The sequence below is a fragment of the Thermobia domestica genome, chromosome 5 (assembly GCF_964235325.1).
Source record: "Thermobia domestica chromosome 5, izTheDome1.hap1.1, whole genome shotgun sequence".
Lineage (NCBI taxonomy): Eukaryota > Metazoa > Arthropoda > Insecta > Zygentoma > Lepismatidae > Thermobia > Thermobia domestica.
In genome coordinates, this window is record NC_137458.1 from 90974599 (window position 1) to 90991825 (window position 17227).

At 34.8% G+C, this 17227-nt stretch overlaps 1 protein-coding gene across 1 annotated transcript in view; it reads right to left on the reverse strand.

Moving 5' to 3' along the window:
* The window catches only part of LOC145685164 (uncharacterized), a 57604-nt gene that overhangs the window by 24244 nt on the left and 16133 nt on the right, over positions 1 to 17227 (reverse strand). The window contains exon 4 of the mRNA XM_081757517.1: positions 7981 to 8156. Coding sequence (XP_081613643.1) covers positions 7981 to 8156 — 176 coding nt within the window. The remainder of the gene's footprint in view (positions 1 to 7980; positions 8157 to 17227) is intronic.

The following is a 17227-nucleotide window of genomic DNA, read 5'->3' on the forward strand; positions in this document are numbered from 1 at the left end:
GTTATTTGGAGGTAGGGGGATGCGCTATTGTTATTAGGAGTGCGCTATTATTATTGATGGTGTGCTAGATTGTTATTGGAAATGATGAGGTGGCGCAGAATCCCCACCCCACCCCTACTTGTTTAAGCCATACTAATGATGAACTTTATGTATTCTACAATTGTCTGCTAAACATGTTGTCAGACAGTATGAATCAAAGTTTATACCGGTGACATAATTTTGTTAACATGTTACTATTTTCCCTGTGAAGAAAGTCATTTCAACTATAAGACCAAGAGAAATTAAGTATTTTTCATGTTATTATAATCCGAAATACGAATATTACAAATGATAAATAAGTTCCTAAAACACCTCAGCTGGAATGGAACCCAGGACTCCCAACTTGCGAAACCGATGTTTAGACCGCAATTCTCAAACTGACTGTTAAGTAGAAGGAAAAATATTCGATGTGAAGTATATTAAGCAAGTTTCACATGTTTGCTATTCCAATGTTTTAATAAAATGAAACGCGGATTTTGGTTATGATAAAATAGTGAAAACTTATGTGGAAACAATAGTCGATATAATTCGATTTTAAATTGAAAATCATAAAAAAGACATGCAAATTCGAAGGGACATGAGGGGGAAAATGGTCTTAAGGAGGATTCTAACCCTTAACTGGCACTCGTTTTTACTGGAATCTGGTGCCCCAGACTATTGTTTGTGTGTGTGTGTGTGTTTGTTTGTTTCTGATTCATCGAAAGTATCTCATTAACTTGCCTCCATTTTCTGCTTGGTTTTACTACTCGATGTACAGATATTCCCAGAAACTTGACCGACTGGGATACGAACACAGATACATCGAGGACATTTAAAATTTCAAAGGATTTCCAACCGGGAAAAGAACGCAACCACGACTATTTGTGAATGGGAAACAACGCAACATAAATACATATACGTTGTAGTAAGAAGATGAGAAGTACATGTTTCAATTGATAGTATATCCAGTAGAAAGTGTTCATAGAAAACAATTATTAATTTTCATATATAACTACTATTATTATTATTATCATTATTATTAGTATTAAAAATATTATTATTATTATCATTATTATTATTATTATTATTATTATTATTATTATTATTATTATTATTATTATTATTATTATTGAACTAAAATTTGCTATTTGTAGGTGGTTTGTTGAAATACGAGTAGTAGCAATAGTATTACTGGATGTTTCTGCAGCATTTCAATAATAGGAATTTTAACTTCGTGTTTGCGAATCGAGGCTATATGTAATATGAAACAACAGTTTAAAATGTCTTTTCGAGCTTTTCTTTAAAATTATATTCTTTCACAAGGTAATAGTAGGCTTGTGCATTTTAAATTGTCGCCTTTAGTGCTTTATCCGTTCTCCTGAATTTTGCGGGAATCAATATGTTGAGAGCAGGTATGTATAAACATTGGCCCGTGAAGTCGGTAGCTCGCGCCCTCAAACGTGCCTTTTATACATATTTTCTGTTTATTCAGTCCTTTTGTATGGACATTTGTGTTTGTGAAAGGTGCAAAATAAAGAATTATAATGTAAACCAACTGAATTTAAAGCCCTTGGATTTTACACCATAAGAACAGTTACAGTAGTTTCGAAATAAATAACGCTTGAATTAATATTGACCAATATGAACATTAAACGTAGAATCACCTGAATAGTTTCAAAGTTACTGCTTTTCCATATAAATACAAAAAGAGTGAAGTTTTAAAGTCATAATAACAACTTTTAACTTTAAGAGTATCGAGATGTTTATAAAAATGGATTTTGTAATAGTCACTGCCATTCCTATTATTGTTTTACATTGTGCACGCAAAATGATGTCCAACTGCTCAAGGGGCTCGATAGGTTCAGAAAAAGGTTGTGCACCCCTGACCTAGTAAGAGAGACTATATTAATCACCTTTTTTAGTTTTATTTGTATTCTATTATATTCAAGAATTCTATTAAATCGCGAAATTCCTAATTGAATTGGTAATTTCTGTAAACTAGAACGGTCTTACTGGATATGTATACTATATATAAAATTGGATCTGGAAACATTCCCCCGAATAGAATCGAATTTTCAAATTAATATTGCTGGCACCTGGTGCCAACAAAAAAAATAGAAATACCTTTCTGAAATCGAAAAACGTGGAAGAAGCATTTGGAGGCCCAAAATTAACATTGAAGAAAAAAACTTGCCAAAGGCAGAATACTTAATAATAATAATAATAATAATAATAATAATAATAATAATAATAATAATAATAATAATAATAATAATAATAATAAAAAATAAAAACAAAATCTCGAACAGTGTTTTTTGTGAATATTTAAATAACTTCGAGAACTTACTCTCAATACATTGGTCTATTTGGATTCGAATTGTTAATAGACAATAATTCACAAATTCGCATCAAATGACAAAGGAAAATTAGAAGTAACTTTCAGAAGCTAACTCACTAATATACTACAGAAGCCAAAATTAATGTGTAATCACCCTTGTCCTAAAATTTACGTGCAAAACTATCAGCTCAGATTAGTATTTAAAAAATAAAGAAACAAGAGGGATAACCGCATACAAAACGAATTAAACATATATTGTTTTATGTAAAGGATAGTAATGACAAAGCGTTTTTGAAAAAAGAACAGTGAATTGAACGAGAAGTACAAGGGAAATTAGTAAAGATAATCAAAACTCGAAATGAAATCACTGAATACTTTGCACTAGTGATTCTTCAAACGAAACGAAACTTATAATAAAAGGTGGTAAAGTATAAGTCCGGTAATACAGTTATAAAAAATTGTGCTGACGGCGTTCCCAGAGAGAAAGTAAGTAATATGAAAGTTCCATTTAAGCCGTTTTCCTTAGTGTAGATTAATTTCAAGCACTTAGAATTTGTAATTTTCTATCAGTTATTTTTTTCTGACGTGTACATGGTAATCCTACAGTGCATCTTCTCACATATATTACTGGTCAAGTAAGAGTACCGATAAATGTTATGTTACTTAGAAAAGTGTGTTAGTTTTTTTCAATTTCAGATACATTGTATATTCCCTTCCAGTACAGGAAATTAGCTCAGTAGCACTACTTAATATGTAGAAAAAATATGATACGTATTATTTCTTTGTTTTAGTTATTTAACGTATGTAAGTCTAAGGCCGTGTATATTTTTCACTTACAGGCGAAGCATATAACAGTACCAATACGTCCATTTCTTAAGTGAAGGTGCATTTCTTGTTATTTATTGATTTATTGACTGTTGTCTATAATAACTAATTGAATGTTAAGAACATATTTCAAAATTTACACAGTACAAAATCCTATGTGATCCTATAGGGATTAAGTTTACTCTTAACCTTTCACCGATATTGTCGGCACAATGCAGAATACTTGCAATCAAGATGTCTTATAATTTAAGTAGTAAATATGTTCGGTAGCTCTTTTTTTTAGGGTATAGCATTGCAGTAGGAATTATCTAACAAGGTACATTCGCGAAGTGTCCACTCGCAATTCGTGTAGGATTGATTCAAATGAAAAGTTCTGCGCGGCCCAATGAGTATTGTACTAATTTTAGCGGCCCATACTGGGAATTTTCACATTTATGGGCCTTCATATATTCGGAATTCAACTATACACTACCATAACGCTCGGAAACAAAATTGCTTTTAGTATGTTTATATGTAACAGGAAGTGAACATGGTCATATGCAAAACAAATCGTATAAAGTACTGCTTCTATGACACATGTTTACACTGCCGAATATTTTTATTACAGTATCTATACATATTAGAAAAAACGATAGCCAATATTGTGTTTACATATCACACGTAATACAATGATAAAATATATATTAAGTAAAATATGGTATTGTTATAAATTACACATAGGATCAACTAATTCTTAATAATCCTAAGCTCTTAACAGAATTAATAGAAAAACAGATACCATCAAGATAAGACGAAATTGTGGCAAAATAACAAGAAAATGCTAAAAGAAGAAATTATGGTAAAAGAAAGACATACATTAGAATCAAATTGAGATAGTAAACGTAAGAATGAAAATTTATCCTTCAATGACGATGACAGTTATGATGAGATAAATTCTTAAGTGCATATTGTTTAAAATATCTTTCCGTCGTTGGTACTCAGAAACTTAAGCGTTATTTTCTTCCTTATATGAGAAAGATCTGCTCTAATTCTTTACCTGTGAGTAACGTACCCAAAATGACTGACACGTTCCCACGTTGAACTGCGACACTGATCCTTTGAATAAGGAAAGATTTAGGTAGTTTAACTCCCGATATAAGTGATGGCCGATTTCCTTGCTAAAATTAGCTCCTTCTTGACCCGAAGTACCACTTGACTCGATGGCAATTCAACAAACCAATATTTATCAACGAGAATAATATATTTATTTCTCTTGTTGGTCTACTTACGAGCAGCTACGACAACTGCGCGTGATGATGAATGTGCAAGATTGGAGGAAGCATAAGTATATGTGCAAGTGAAGTCCCAAACTAGAGCTTTCCCTTTTTTCCAGAGCACTAAAGGCATTCTATCGGGTCTTTTTTCCGTCTGAACGACTGCATCTATTTGGTTCTCTGATGGGACGCCTGCAGATGTGATAGCCCTCAAAATGATATCGTTCACACTTGAGTGCCGTGATTGTCTACGTGCGCTGAGCTTGCATGATAAGGCATGTAAGCCTCTCTTATTGACGAGATCATTACAAGCACGCCACGGTGTGGTTCGCAAATATCTGCTCCTAACCGCAGAGCTGTAGCTATGCGAAAACTTTCGTTGCTGAGGTGTAGACCAACAGAAGATGACGGTAGAGCTTGAAGCCATGCACCGTTTTCAGGGGACGAAACAGCGTGGAATCTGGCCTTGTCTTCGATGTTATGACTTGATTGTGCTAATGAGAAAAGATTATATTTTACTATGGGTTCGTCTCAGGCTGATTAACGATTTCTTTTCTCGTTAGCCGGAGGAGCAGATCCCACTAAATTAGACCATTGTCGATGCAATTTTGTACCTCTGAATCGTTATCCAATTAGACTTTTCTCTGTAGCAGAGTTCCAATTAATTCGCTTGAGCCATAATAAGAAGCAAGAAACAACGGCTTAGCAACATCTGTAGGTCGACTGATTCCGAGACCTCCATTTCGGACTGGTAATGATGCTTGTAACCATGATTCATTGCTCAGGGTGCAGTTGGGGACAGATTCCAATCCTATCCTTATAGTATCCTCAAATTTCCCTAGTAAGTCCTCTTCACGCCAGGAAGGAGAACATCTGAGGAAATACTGTAATCTTGGTATTTACAAAGAGGCTAGCAATAAAGAAAATGCTAAATGAGCTGAGATGATGTATAAGCGTGACAAGAATAACTCTAATTTCGAAATCTTCTCTACCAATATTTTCCTCCGGCCTTTTGGTGATAGAGCTACGCCTAGGAGTTCAGCATTAGTTGATTGCAGTAGTTGTATACCAGGTGCAGATTCATTAAATTTATTATAAAGACAAAGAATTTCCTCTTCCTTAGCACCTAGAAAACTCACTTCGCCTTTTGAGTGGTTGAGATGTAAACCGATGGATGTTGACTGTGAGCGAATGTTGTCTAAACTATGTAGTACTGCATCAGTATTTCCGGCTATGGTCCTGTCGTCGAGATATTAGACATTCAACTCTGTGTTTATGTTATTGATAACTGGTTGCAGGGTCAAAGCAAACAGTGCAGGAACTAGGGGTTCGCCCTGCTTAACGCCTCGTTGAGAAAAAAATAATATGGTCTCCTATGAAAAGATTGGTATGTTCAGAATACCACTGAAAAACGTGGGGATAGAAGTTTGGAAAATTATTTTTTACTGTCACGAGCATGGAATCTCGGTTGACTTCATTGAATGCATTTCGGAAATTGATTTTCAAAAGTGCCTTCACTTGTGAGTGTGGAAACGAGTAAAACATTCTAGCAGCACGGACGATAGCAACAGTCTCAGAGAGCAACGATGGACGATAGCAGGACCTTTGCTAGTGTGAATTTGGCAAACCTACAAGAGAAGGGCTACATCATCAAGTTTCTCCTGAAGGAATGCGTGAAACCTACAGAAATCTTTAGAAAACACAGTGCCCAAAATGGCGAAAAAACTCTCTCTCAGTTGGAAATGTATAAGTGGTGTTCAAATTCAAGACTGGAAGAGAATCTGTTCTCAACAGGGCACGTAGTTCACTTCGTCCTACTCTAGTTAACGAAACCAAGATACAGTGGGTGGAGTAGCTCAATCTGAGTAACCAACGCATTAGTGCAATTGTTTTTGAATGCGAAAGGAAAGACCAGCGTGAGAAGTGTGGAAATGATCATCTACCAACACCTGGAGTTTCGGAAAATAAGAGCCTGATGGGTGCCAAATATTCTAACGTTCGACCAGAAGCAGTGTAGAGGAAACGTCTCGCTACAGTGTCTGCAGCGATTTAAGGTGAAGGTGAGATTTTTTTCTGCAAAAATAATTTCCTACGATGAGAACTGTGAGTACGATTAAATTCCAGCTGACATTATTCTAAGACAAAGACGGGTTGACACGCACTGATTTCCTCGTACGCAGGACCACAATAAATACGGCGTCCTACAACAAATTTCTCCGGATCAAAGTCAAAGGGGCTTTGATAAGAAAACGGCCACAGACGGTGAAGTATGGCGTCATCATTCTGCTCAACAACGCGCGTCCTCATACGTTCACGACAACGGTCACACCTATCATCGACCTTCGTTAGAAGATCTCCAGTATATGCCTGATCGATCACCCTATGACTTCCATCTTTTCTTTCCCTTCAATGAACACTTGAGAGGACAAAAATTTTACATTGACAACGAAGCCAAAACTTGAGTACAGAAATGGCTGAAAGATCGTCCCCAAAAATTATATCCTGCAGGGACACAGGTGCTCTCACCCCGATAGGACAAGTGTGTGTGTATGTGTGTGTGTGTGCATGTGGAGTACCTTGAAAAGGAACAGTAATTGATTCAACTGTTCTCTTCTCTATATAAAGAAAAGAGAAATTCCGGTTATAATTTAAAGTTCCTCTGAAGTTTTGTGCTTGCAATTTACGCGTACCGGACATGCACATACAAATTCAGACCTCTACGTCAGTTGTTTCTTCTTCCCAAATATGTCTTCAATGTCCAAAAATGTTTGTATTGTAGACCCTGATTTCACTCCCTTCAAGTGGACTTAGGCAAAAATATTAAGAGATCAAAGTTTTACCTCTGCAGACGTCCAGCAATTTTCAATTTGGTAAGACAAATACATGCTAAGATATTTCAGACAATCTAAACGACTAAAATCGAAAATCCCCAAATGGTGGCAGCCGCTGCGTCGCCATAGGATGTTGTAAAAGTAATTAATTGTGACTTTGAAGTACCCTGATATAGGATAAACATTCATGAAATAATTAGACTTTTTTTAAAAGGTCGAAGGGCAATTTTTCTTTTTTCTCGGTCACTTTCCATGGATTTATGTTATAAAATTAAATATATCCTTTTATGCAAAATCTGAAACCTCGAATTCAAAACGAATACATAAGAAAAGTTTATAGAGATTCGTGCTAACAATTCTCAATGACATGATAATTTTAAATTATTATGATTATTAAGAGTTCATTTCAATAATTTATCTGTGAATTTGTCTTTCAAATGTTTATCCAATCGCTATTCTAAACTGGGCTACTTATTTTCATATTGTATTTATAAATCATTCTATGTATACAACATACTAACAAAACTAGATCCAACTGAAACGTTGATCTGTTACGTATGTAGAATTGTGAACATATTAAAATATATTATACAATATTGGTATTTTTTATAAATTTGTCTCATTACCTCAATCTGGTCTTCCACAAACTGACATTTCTACTACCTATTGATATGAGATGTGGAACAGGAATTACCACTATGCTTTTGCAACATACTTTTTTGTTTCTAGGTGAATAATTCTGACTATTAAGTCCTCGGGCGGGTTGTATCTTGTTGCGTTTCAAGTTTATAGATACTGCAGAAAGCACTTGCAGAGGCAAAAAGAAAACAATTTCAATGATTGATATTAAGCTAAGTCCAAAGACTAGTCCACCAACACCTCCAAAAGATACTGAAAAAGAACAAAATCGTGAAAATTAAAACTCAATAATTTCATTACATTTTTTACACTGGTACTATTTATTAATAAAATGTAAAATGTTCCTAAATTTGACTAACGTTACTTCATTCGAACGATTTCTTAATCTTGGAATTTCAATACAATAAAAGTACTTTTACTAACATAAGATGAATTATGAATTTAGAAGGACTTTGAAACCACTAGTAAAGTTACGTTTAATAGAAAGTCATTTCAACCTGCAACAACAATTAAAAGAATATTATCGTGTGTATATTATATTCTCATCACTGTAAAGTCATATCGCATAAAACATAATGCAGAAAGATATATTGAGTCAAGAGGCTTTTCGGAGTAATACTGCAGTGCAGAACTCTTCATTTAGGGGAAACCCGGTACAGATATGATTTGTGACTTATTTCGAAGGTTTATATGTCTACTTTACTGTAACCAAATCCGCCAAAATCCCGCTCGGGAATATCAAGATATGACGTCATCAATATGTTCTCCAGTGAATTTTGCCTCAGTACATTAAGAAGTACATAAATTCTCTACCATTTATTATGAAAATTAAATTTCTGTTCTTTTCTTAGGGAATATATCAGAATACAAATTGTGTGAAAAATACCATCCATATATAGCTGCCAATTTTAAATAAAATGTCTAAAAATAAAAGAAATCAACTTTCATAGTGTGCATTACAGTGTTAGTGGTAAGTAACTTTAAAACAGTTATATAGTATATGAATAAATATGTGTAATATTCTATAACAATTAAGGTAGTACATTTTTTTCTGGGCCCGGTACTTTTTGAACGTACTGTCAATTGTGAATTTTTATAATATAATTTTCGGTCTAAGTATTAAATCCATTTGTTCTTTGTCTAAATAAAATTTAACTCAGAAGCATCAGAATAACTAGGATATAATATATTTAGGAGAATAACTTCTTTTATTATATATCACTTCATTATAGGATTCTGTATATGGACACCTCAATTGGATGATTATTGAAATTATACATTTTTATTTCAATATAAAGCATAGGTCAGTAATTAGTAAATATTTCTGAATTTCTCCAACAATCCATTATTGGGCAGAATATTTTAGACACCCTTCGTCCTCCTGAGATGCCCTTATCCTGCTACGAGCATAATCCAGTTTTTACCAATTTTTATTTGCTTTATATTTTTCGCCGCGAAAATCCCATTGTCCTGATTTAAGAACTATATTCCACCTCAGTATTCTGGCGCGATTTACTTAGTCTTTGCTGTTAGCTGTTAGCGGAGCAACATCATGGATCGAATTGGTGCAGTGAAATTCATTAAAGGACCGGCTTTTTCATGATATAAGCAGGTACAATAGTTGTAATGAATAAATAAACACCTCGGGAAGCTGTTGGGATTTTCAACGTATCGGAATTTCATCTAAAAATACGCAGAATCAGAAATTATAAATTTGGAGTTTCTTACTATGATCACCATATTGGACAGTACCAATATCCCAGGACAGGAGTGGAGTAATAGTGCATTAGTTTTCTAGTGTTGTGAACTCTCCAAATTAATATTTAGTGATTTAAAAGTGTTTAGCATATCCCTCTTGCCCTTCCAAAGTTAATTAAGTTCCTGTAGCCTGCCCAAGTACAGATCTGTGTACGTAGTGTATGTGATTTCTTTCATGGCGGTATGCGTATGCTCTTTTGTAGTTAAGTTAATTTTTATTATGTCAGTGTAAAGTCTAACAGGGACTCTCATTTTTAACTAAATTGACTACAGCTTCCAATTTAGAATGGGTTGAATAATTTCCTCTCAGGAAAGGAATATTGTTCCTTAATGGTGTCGATATGTCCCTTCGGGGTCATTAACGATAACCTTACATATGAAAACATGGGTTAGTTTGATAGAAAGGCCACCTGATTCTAACCATCCCCTTCCCGATCTGGTCTATATATGTAGTAGTTAATTTGTGTAGTAATATGTATTAGTATGCGTAGTTTTAGTTCATGTTTAATGTACCATGTATATGTGCAATTTGGTATGATGTTAGTAGATCTGATGTATGAGTGAAAGTGTTATTAACTTATTTGAGGACAGTGTATTGTTGACTTGTAACTATTCATCTCTTTTGGTCCATTCTAGTAACGAAATTGGTCTGTAATGCAAATCTACAGTGATTCTGTACTGTGATCACATAATATACAGCGCCTAGCTAGCTTTTAATATAGTACAAAGCATGTTCAGTAGTACAAAGTTTATTTTATACTACAGCGCCATATCAGGTCTCGTAAAAGTTCCCATCGTTAGTGTTTTGTTGCCCCGAGAGGTAAGAAATGAATTAACCCAAACATCACCTATTTTTCCTGATTATTTAGAAATATTTCGCAGCATCGAGACATCTGAGTAGACAAATCAATAAAATTCATTATTAACTAACTACACTGAAAAATACAATACAATAGGTAGTCTAGTAATTAAATAATTAATAAAAATGAAGTTCACTTTCGTGCTTAAACATAAGGCAGAATACATGGCGCTATTCTTTGCCAGGTCGTAATTTCAATTTTTTTCTTCTTGCGTTGCTTTCAGTGATTAATCTTGTTGTTTTTAGAATATAAACAGATTTATTAAAGAGTACAGTCATTAATATTGAGTTTTCCTTGCGTATGTATGATTTTTAAGCTGTGAAGTGCGAAAGTGCTGTGGTTTGAATTGAAAGAATTGAGTGTTGGTTCATGCGAGTTACCACATATCCTTTAGTGCGCGATAATTTCTGTTGTGGCTTGTAGTTTTAAAAGATTGTTTGAACAGTCTTGGGATTAATTAAAGAACAGGGCGTATAGAAATGAATCTACGATATAAAATGTTGATGAATATAAATGAGTAATAATAATATATATAATATAGTGACTGTGATTAAATGATAGCACACCTTTAAATATGTAAGCCAGTTGTATTCTTTGCCACAAAGTGCTGATTGTTTATACACAATGATGAATGTTTCGAGCACTGACCATTACGTTAGTATTTTGTGAGAGGGTGTGTGTTGTGTGACAATAACTGACTATGTGTCACTTCGTGGCTTAACATTTAACTATAATTGTACATCCTAATTGTTTACCTGGTCCAACGATGTGAATGGTGTTTCTGTAGCAAATGCTTGCGGATAGTTTCCAAGTAGCTACCGATTAGTAAAGCCATTTCCATAATTGGTACAGTTTACGTATACGCGTTCAACTTTATACAGGGCGCTCAATATGCAATGCAACCCTGAGTTTGGGGTAGAAGAACTTTTGAGCTTCAAGCGATACACAAATAATGCTTATACCAAAAATAAAGCTTTCTTCACGCATATATTTTTAAACTAGGAAGTAGCGATTGTTGTATTGTTGTACAGTAGGACGCACACAGTGTTGCCAGATTTAACCGAAGATGTAAACCATTTTTCTGCAAATACGTAAATTGATTTATAACTCATACATACGAGCTCCTCCGTGGCTAAGCGGTTAGCGTACGCGCCTTTGGCGTGGGAGACCCGGGTTCGATTCCCGGCGGGAGCTCATGTGGTTCGGATTCCACGTTAATCAGTAGGTCCACGTCTCATAAAGTCTCGCTGCTGAAAGGGACGCAAAACTAAAATCAACTCAACTCAACTCATACATACGGATGTTCTGTCTTTAATTTTCAGTTTGTTTAGTTACAGTAGCTTGGAAACTATGGAGGAGAAAAAAGTTTCATTTCCACCGATAACTAATTGGGTGAGGCCTCTGTAAAGAGAAAGTAGAAACTTTGTAGTTTTCATAAATTAACACTCTGAATTGGCAACATTGCTGATGTTTCAGCGCACCAAAATGTGTGATAAGGATCTGTTTAAATTTTGCAATTCCTCAAAACATTGAAAAATAAACTGAAATTATCATGATAAAACAGTTACATGCACTCGGCAGCACTGCTACTTCCACGCAATAAGTTATCAGATCTACAGCAATGCTGGAAGTGTCCCCTATTTTGACTCAAATACTGGTTCACACGTTTCGCCATGTTGGCACCAACTTTACAAAGAGTAGAATATTTTATATTCTCACTGCAAATGTTCGTTTCCTGGTCTTCTACAGTCCGAGAAATCTTCTTGTATACCTGTTGCTATAAGTAACTCCATAGAAATGAATAGCAGTGTTGCTGGGTGTATGTAAGTAAACGTTTTATCATGATAATTTCAAAATTTCTTTTTCATTGTTTTCAGGATTTGCATAAGGTAGACAGATCTTCAACACACCTTTTGATGCACTGAAACATCACTAATGTTGTCAATTCAGAGTGTTTATTTATGAAAACTACGATTTCACTAATTGCTACTTACTGAGGCTTCACCCGATTAGTTATCGGCGGAAAAGAAAAATTCTTTTTTCTGCTGTATAGGTCCCCGCTAATCCAACTAAACAAACTGAAAATTAACACAGGGCCTCTATACGTATGAGTTATAAATCAATTTACATATTTTGCAAAAAAAAATTGATTTACACCTTCGGCTACATCTGTCACCACTGTACAGTTCCCAGTGTACTTCAATAATTGCTTCCTAGTTTAAAAATGTATGAATGCCGAGAGCTTTATTTTGGTAGAGCCATTATTTTGTTATCGCTTCAGGTTCAAAAGTTCTACTATCCCAAACTTTGGGTTGCATTTTATATTGGACACCCTGTACTTGCGATAGTCTATAGTGATATTAAGTTTTTTTCTTTTCCACGTTACCTTACAAGTTCAGTTCTTCACTGTTGGAAGAGGTGACGGAATGGATAGCAGTGAATAACATAGTAGATCTATTACAGTAGAGTCCCGTTTTCCGTACCAGGGTATTGATCACCCAATATCTTCATTTTCCTTAGTTCTGCACTATGTAGTAATCGAAGTTAGTCGACACCTGAGGATGTAGCGAATCTTGCGGACTGGAAGTGACTAGTAGGAATTTTGCCAACAACTTGCTCGTACAAAATTATTTAATTTAAATTTTCTTCGCAATTCCCAGTTAGGATGTTTTTTATTTTATCAGCATTAACACTAGTAGACTAATTTGACCTCTTCTTAGTTTTGTGAGGGGTCGATAATTTTTTTAATTAAAGATTCTGAATTAAGAGACCACACTTACCTTTCGGTATTTCCGCAGTCTCCAATGGCGTTGATTGGATACAGCGTGTAGTAAGCCCTTGTTTTTTGAAGATATTCTTCTGGGCACAGACTTATCTCGCACTTGGAGATATATATTTTAGGCCATGCATCTAGTACACCACTTGTTTCGGCTTTTGAAAACTATATTTGGGTCTGAAGTTGAATTGTCATATGTTTAAATTCGACCAATTATCTTTGTAGTATTTCGCGTTCTAGTTTATTTCTTTGGCACACCGCTGTTTCTCTGGAACAATCTTTCTATTTCTCTTCTTTAAGAGTTTCTTTCAAACCTCCCCCTATCTTTAACTTGACAACTTTTAACCATTTATCATATGTAATTTGAACTTGAATATTTAATTGAGATATTGCGCGACAATTCGTTTCGTTATTCACTTTTGCCAAATATCAATTCACCATTTCCATCTCAATTCGACGAACTGCAATCGCGAGCGAACATCAAGTATACAATCTAACTGCTTTCGTTTCCTTTACCATTCTCTGATTGGAGTTTACCGAAGTACTATTTGTTGTCTCCATTTTTGGTTCTATCAGTATAACAGAGGTGAATCTCTAAGGTCATGAAGGATAACTAAATCTAAATGAATCCAAATCTTCTCTGAAAGGCAAGCCGAAACAAGAGAATGAGCTGGGATAACAACAGTCTTTTCAAACATTTTGAAAGCTCCAATTTGTGGAAAACATATGAATCATTTGAAATTCTTTTTCTTGGCAAACGTAAAAGTAAATTCGGTCTCTACTATGGAAATTCAGTTACTGGATAAAAGTATTTTAATGTTCGGAAATAATAGACAACCGATTAAATCAATGTTTCTCATCATCTGGACTGGGCCAGGGTAACTCCCACTTGTGCAGTTACCTGGATCCAGGTCGGAGTAGTATGAGAGAACATGTATCTTGTCAGAAACATTTCAGAATTGAATTTCAATTAATAAAATTCAATCACCCTTTAATATCTATTTACATTTTTATACTATATTTCCATAATTACCCGTAATTCTTTATTTCTAACTTCTTATTTCTCTTCCTTTTCATCTTCTTCTATATTAAACATAGACTTTCCAACGTCTCTTCTCTGCAGTGTTTCCTCCTGGTCTCTCCCAACCTCTAACATATTTCTTTACAAACCTTTCCAAACCTCTTTCTACCTTTATATGCTTTTCTTCTTCTTCTTCTTTTCTTCTACTTCCTCGACTATTATATCTCTTTCTCAGTCTTTCTTACTTTAAATAAAACTGAAGAGAAGTCGTGACAAGGGGTTGTCGTTATAGACGCGATGAATAAATTCACTTAATTTTCTCTTTGAAAGTCCTATATTAAATAACTAGCTATGAAACATACGTAGAATAGAAAAAGAAATTGTTTTAGTTTACATACTGAATTAACCAATCGAAGTTCAAGGTGGGGCAACCTAGAAGGGGTCATCACTTACTCTTACTATTTCTTTGCCCAGTCACAACGATTCATTGGTTTATATCAGGATTTGATTATATCGTGAACATTCAAACAAGCCCAGTATCTAAACTGTATGTATTAAGATGGCAGTGATATAACATGTTTTATAGTGCAAAGCTTAAGATATTAAACGAATTTGAGAAACTTTTAAAGTTGGTCGGTAGAAGACTATAAGTCTTGGAAAAGTTTCAATGAATGTAAATTTATTAATTTTAACGTGTTCATGTATTAACGAATGTGCTTTCAAAACATGTAATGAGCGAAAGCGATGTTGAAGGTGACAACCAGAGATCTGTAGAAAACATACATAGACTAATAACCGAAGAAGGTTTAATAAGTAAAATTTTCACCACTGGTACTACATATATTTCAACTAAAACATTTCCGTGAAGAGATAACTTTGAATTTAGACCAAACATAAAGGAATTAAATATAGCGTATTCACAGAGAATCCACACATATGCATCTAGAAACTTCAGTAAAGTACTTGTAGTGGAACAGCGTCTCCAGAAGTACAAAGAATTTGTCGCAGATAATTTCCGGACATCAGGATTGTGGTTAGAATATGTCGAGTATGAAATTTTTTGTTCATGCTGAGCATATTGGTGATCCATGTGGGTGAATAAGTTACATGGAATTTCTCTTTAGAACGTTCGAATAGCTATATCTACGTATCCTAGACTCTGCACAAAACCCATAAATAAATTTTCAACCACTAAATGATGTGCACACAACAACCATATGTACTGTAAGTCTCATTACAAAGTCTAGTTTTGTTAATGAATGTGTTATCTTTTTACCTGTCACGAAGTAAACCAGTGCTTTCTGGGTAATCAATAAATGAATCTAGTTCTTTATTCCCATGCTTTTGAACATAAATTTAACCCCAGTTTGGTTTATGGAATCGAACAAATATTCATTGAACCAACCCTATGTCTCGAAGCTAAGAGATTCCGTAGGAACACTGTCATAAATTTCCCTGAAATGTCTTCTGGTTACCATTTCACTAAAGATCACACTTTCTCTCCAGTTTCCTATTTTATTTTTATTACTCCATCTTCATTCCATTTTATCAAACTAAGATGTTTAGCGCCCATCTCTTGTTCCATTGACCATTCTACAAGTTATTTGTAATGATCATTTTTGTCATTTATTCATAGGGTATAATTACACATAAAATGTCATAGAAGATATCCTTAGTTCTCTAGCTACAATGGATAATTGTTAAGATTATTATGTATTTTTCCTACCTTTGGGAATACCTTATAATTGTGTAGGAAAACTCCAATTAAGATCGGAGAGTATATATGACCCGGGTAGCAGATATAACAGACTTCGCAATTTGAATTTTGAGGGAGACTTGAAATAAACAATATGATTTCATAAATGTCTCATTTCATTCAATTTCCTCAACTTCATTACGGTTGTTATCAAAAAAAGCTATGTGAACTTAAGGGTAATCTAACGGTAGTAACAATAACGTATTAAATATTTGGGTTGCTGCCCCCTAACACTACAGAAGAAGTAAAATATACTTTTTGATGTATCATCATCACAGGTAATGATGCACGCTCTGCTACGTGCTCTAATTTCCTTACAATGTCGGCAATGAGTTGTTGTGGTATGAAGCTTAATTCCTCACCAAATCTGTTGACATCTGCTGGTAATCCTTGATACATCTAGACAAGCTGCATGATGTCTTCCTGCAGCATTCCAAATGTGCTCGAACAAAATTAAGTCGGGGGAAGAGCAGGACAATTCAACCTGCCACCTGTGCTGTTCGATGGAGTTCATAATTATCCGTGAAGAGAACACAATATCGACTATAAATTTCAAAACCACACGTTGAGAAGAACAGTGTATTAACGTTGACTGCTCAGTGTACCAAGTTTAAGAATTCAGATACCAGTATACCCATCCAAGTTATGGTTAGACACACACGAAATCGGGGATTACCAAAATGACCATATTTGACAATGCTCCTGTATTCATTGCATGCTGCAACATTTTTACAGAGTGTATATCAGGAATCACTACTCAGAATGAATATCTGACCCCATTCGTCCTCCGTCCCGTTTTGAAGTTTGTGGCATTACCATACACGGTGCCGTCCTTGTGTGGGTGTCAACCATAAACAAAGTAAAAACGTCAAACAAGATCCCACCCCTTTCAACCGATGTACCACTGAAAAGAGTGAAAGTATTCGCCTTCCAATTTGGTTAAATAGTCATTATACTCGCAGTTCAACTTTGCCTCTCTTCTGCCTGTTACAAAATTTAGCGGCAATCCAGGTCTACCACCACCTTTTCTTTCCACATAACTATCTGCAATTTGGAACACTCCTCATACACGTGAAACAATCGTCAGCAGAGGTGCGAAGAGTAGTTGGGACGCTATTTGAAGCAGTATTAGTTGCTTCATGTATTCTACTT